This window comes from Physeter macrocephalus, chromosome 9, assembly GCF_002837175.3.
Source record: "Physeter macrocephalus isolate SW-GA chromosome 9, ASM283717v5, whole genome shotgun sequence".
In the NCBI taxonomy this organism is placed as follows: domain Eukaryota; kingdom Metazoa; phylum Chordata; class Mammalia; order Artiodactyla; family Physeteridae; genus Physeter; species Physeter macrocephalus.
This window is the reverse complement of record NC_041222.1, coordinates 25,876,596-25,880,822: the sequence shown is the minus strand read 5'-3', so window position 1 is coordinate 25,880,822 and position 4,227 is coordinate 25,876,596. Positions and strand designations below refer to the sequence as shown.

General features: G+C 43.8%; 1 protein-coding gene across 1 annotated transcript in view; it reads left to right on the top strand.

Annotated features, from left to right (window-relative positions):
- Positions 1-335: 335 nt before the first annotated feature.
- NANS (N-acetylneuraminate synthase) overlaps positions 336-4,227 on the top strand; it is a 32,427-nt gene continuing 28,535 nt past the window's right edge. Inside the window, exon 1 of the mRNA XM_024126529.2 lies at positions 336-569. Coding sequence (XP_023982297.1) covers positions 438-569 — 132 coding nt within the window. The 5' untranslated portion in view covers positions 336-437. The remainder of the gene's footprint in view (positions 570-4,227) is intronic.

The following is a 4,227-nucleotide window of genomic DNA, read 5'->3' as shown; positions in this document are numbered from 1 at the left end:
CATGGGCTGGGCTCGAACCAGCTCTGTAATTCTAACTCCAGAATCCGTTTTTTCCATTACACTGTAGGCCGCGCACTCTCTCCACTCCGAAGGCACCCAGCCGTCAGCCTCCTTCGGGGAATGTCTGCTCACGGGTGAACGCAGGGACCCCACGGCCGCCAGAGGTCGCGCCTCCGGCTGTGAGCCACAAGCCCAGCGCCCGAGAAGTGCGCGGGGCTTCCTCTTCCCGCCGCACCTCCCGACTAGAGGGTGGCTCCGCCCCCTGACCTGACTGGCTGTCTGGAGCGAGGCGGCACTCGAGGATTGGCTGCGCGGTGGCCGCGGGCTGACGTGGCGGGGCTGGTGTGTGGGCCCGGCTGGGCTGCTGACCGAAACGAGCAAGGCGGCGGCGGCGGGACCGTGACGGGTGGTGTGGCGCGGAAGCGCGAGCCGCTGCCATGCCGCTGGAGCTGGAGCTGTGTCCCGGGCGCTGGGTGGGCGGGCAGCACCCATGCTTCATCATTGCTGAGATCGGCCAGAACCACCAGGGCGACCTGGACGTGGCCAAGCGCATGATCCGCATGGCCAAGGTGAGGGGACTGTCTAGAGTACCCGGGCGCCGAGCGGGGGGCGGGGCCTGGGGAAGACCGGCCTGGGCAGGGGTGGGGCAGGGCTGCGCAGAGCTGGGGCCATCCTTGCTCTGCCTCTCGGTACCCTGCGTTCGGCCTGCCGTCCAGCTCGCCGGATCCATTTCCAAATGTTTCGATTCCTCTTCATCCCTCCGCCACCATCCTGATTTGTTTGCATTACTGCATCTGCCCACCCCCCTTACTCCCACCGCTCTCACTCCCTTCTGGTGGCAGAATGATCTTTCTGAAACACAGATTTGATCAGCCGCCTGGCATCTTCAGTGGCTTCCTGCTGCCCGCGGGTAGAGTCGAAACCCTTTAATAAAGCCTTCAAGAATTTAATGACCTGGCCCCTTCTTGCCTTTTTTTTTTTTTTTTTAAATCTCTGATATCTTCCAGCGACAGTGAATTACTTCCAGGAAGTTCCTGAAATTTGCTGTTGTCTCTCTCACCTGCCATTCCTTGTACTTACCTCATAGAGTTGTGAGGATCAAATGAGATAACTCGTGTAAAGCTCTTAGTACAGTACTTGGCAAATATGACTCAATACATGTTGGTTATTAGTGATATGATGTTAATGAACATTTATGGTCCCTCTTTGGATACTTTCTCCAATCCCTCCCTGCAAAGCTGGGCTCCTGTAATTGTTCCCATCGAATTGTATTGTCACTGTCTGTTTAAACTTCTCTCTCTGTTAGACTGTGAGCCCTCTGAAGGGAGGCCTGTCATGTTCTTCATTGTGACCCCGGGCCCCACCATAAGTCTGCGCTGTGATTCCTTGGTTTAGCGATAGCTCACTCCATCTTTTTTCCTTTCACTTCCCTTCAGTCAGTGCTGTTCACTCAGTCATTCATGATTAGGTTTTCTGTTACTCCTTCAGGACTAACTGCTTTTATGGAAGCCTACTGAATCATAAAAATACTTTTATTTTTAAATTTTATTTACTTTTTCATTGAAGTATAATTGATTTGCAATAACATTGATTTAAGGTGTACAACATAGTGATTCAATATTTTTATAGATTATACTCCATTTAAAGTTACTGCAAAATAATGGCTATATTTCCCTGTGCTGTACAATACATCCTTGTTGCTTATTTATTTTATACATAGTAGATGGTGCTTCTTAATCCCCCACTCCTATCTTACCTCTCCCCCTTACTGCTCTCCACTGGTAACCATTAGTTTGTTCTCTAGATCCGTGAGTCTATTTGCAACCTAAGTGTCCACCAACAGACAAATGGATAAAGAAGATGTGGTTGATATACACAATGGAATATTATTCAAGCATAAAAAAGAATGAAATTCTGCCATTTACAACAATGTGGGTGGACCTGGAGGATATTATACTTAGTGAAATAAGTCAGAGAAAAACAAATACTCTATGTTATTACTTACAGAATCTAAAATATAAAATACCTTTAAAGGTAACAATTGCTAACATTTTTGAGTGCTTACTGGGCCAAGTGCTTTAAATGCACCATCTCATTTAATTCCTACAACACAGTGGAATAGATGCTGTTGGTTTCATTTTAAAGGTTCAGAGAAGATCAGTGACTTGTCTGAGGGCCCACAGCTAGTAATTCATGTATTTCAGAGCTTTGCTCTTAGACACAGGGCTCCAGCCTTTGTACTGTAACATTGTTTTCTAGGGGGAGACTTCGGCTCTTAATTTAGGAAACAACCTTATTTTGGAGGTGTCAACTCTGAATGCTGAAGTTGTAAAAATACCTAGAAATAGTGAAGCCATAGAAACAAAGTTATAGTGTTTTTTTTTTTCTTCTTCCTGTTTTAATTGTGAAGGATAGTTTTCCCCAGGGGAGGAGAATGAAGAGTTTGAGGTTGCGTTATAGTGGAAAGAGCGCTGGACTAGAGTCATGATACCATTTACTATCTGAATAATCTTGGGCAGCTGGATAATCTTGGTCTTTTCCTCTCTAGGCTTCAGTTTCACTTGTTTTATAATAGGTATATATCTTTATTTTTAAACTTAAAGCAATGGAATCTTTTGAAATCCTTATATTTTAGGATTTTTTTTTCTTGCCAAATGGAGTCACATTTCCAAGTTTAGTTATCCAGAGTATATTATGTACAAGCTGGCTTGTTCATGTACCAAATCTGTTTACAATATTAAAAGTTGAGTTCTGTCAACTTGGAAAAAGAATGCACAGTATAAGAGCTGTGAGTTGAGTTTATTCAGTGTCATACTGAGGACTATAACCAGGGAGACAGCCTCTGAGAAACCGTTCTGAAGAGGTGAGGGGGGAAGTAAGTATATATGTGATTTTGGCGAAGGGAACCTGTAAGCAAGCACACATCTCTGTGGAAGGTTTGCTGTTAGTCACGAGGAACAGATATCTTAGTTAATGGTTTTAGTGCTTTTCTAAGTATGGGAAGATTCAAGAATCCAGGTTCATAAAAAATTTCTCCTACAAATACTTAGCTGTCTAAAGGCCTGTTCTGCCAGTTTTCCTGGAGCACAGAGAGCCTCATTCCTGATCTCTACCCTGAATTACTTTCAGGATATATTGAAGGTCAGCAACTGCAGTGGCTAGTGACTTAATTCTTGTAGAACCAGGTGGCAAGTGACCTTCTTTAATTGGCAGTTCATTCAATTGTTGATCAAAATGAAAATGCTCAACACAAGAGTTGTGAGGTAAGTTTTATAATGAGGACTATAGTCCAGGATACAGTCTGTCAGTAGATCTGAGAAACTGTTCCAAAGAGGTAGGGGAGAAGCCAGTATATATATATGGATTTTTTTGGCTAGGAAATACATGTAATAAAGCATGAATCTTGGTAAAAAAGTACTGCTAATCACAAAGAACAGATATCTCAAGTTAATGATTTTAGTGCTTTTTTATGTATGGGAAAATGCAAGAATCTGGGGTCATTAAAATTTTTCCTGAGACATGAAGCTTAATTATCTGGGGGCTTTTTTTTTTCTTTTAACATCTTTATTGGAGTATAATTGCTTTACAATCGTGTGTTAGTTTCTGCTGTATAATAAAGTGAATCAGCTATACATAAACATATATCCCCATATCTCCTCCCTCTTGCGTCTCCCTCCCACCCTCACTATCCCACCCCTCTAGGTGGACACAAAGCACCGAGCTGATCTCCCTGTGCTATATGGCTGCTTCCCACTAGCTATCTATTTACATTTGGTAGTGTATATATGTCCACAACACTCTCTCACTTCGTCCCAGCTTACCCTTCCCCCTCCCCATGTACTCAAGTCCATTCTGTACATCTGTGTCTTTATTCCCGTCCTGCCCATAGCTTGTTCAGAACCAATTTTTTTTTTTTTATATTCCGTATATGTGTTAGCATACGGTATTTGTTTTTCTCTTTCTGACTTACTTCACTCTGGCAGTCTCTGGGTCCATCCACCTCACTACAAATAACTCAATGTCGTTTCTTTTTATGGCTGAGTAATATCCCATTGTATATATGTGCCACATCTTCTTTATCCATTCATCCAATGATGGACACTTAGGGTGCTTCCATCTCCTGGCTATTGTAAATAGAGCTGCAATGAACATTTTGGTACATGACTCTTTTTGAATTATGGTTTTCTTAGGGTATATGCCCAGTAGTGGGATTGCTGGGTCGTATGG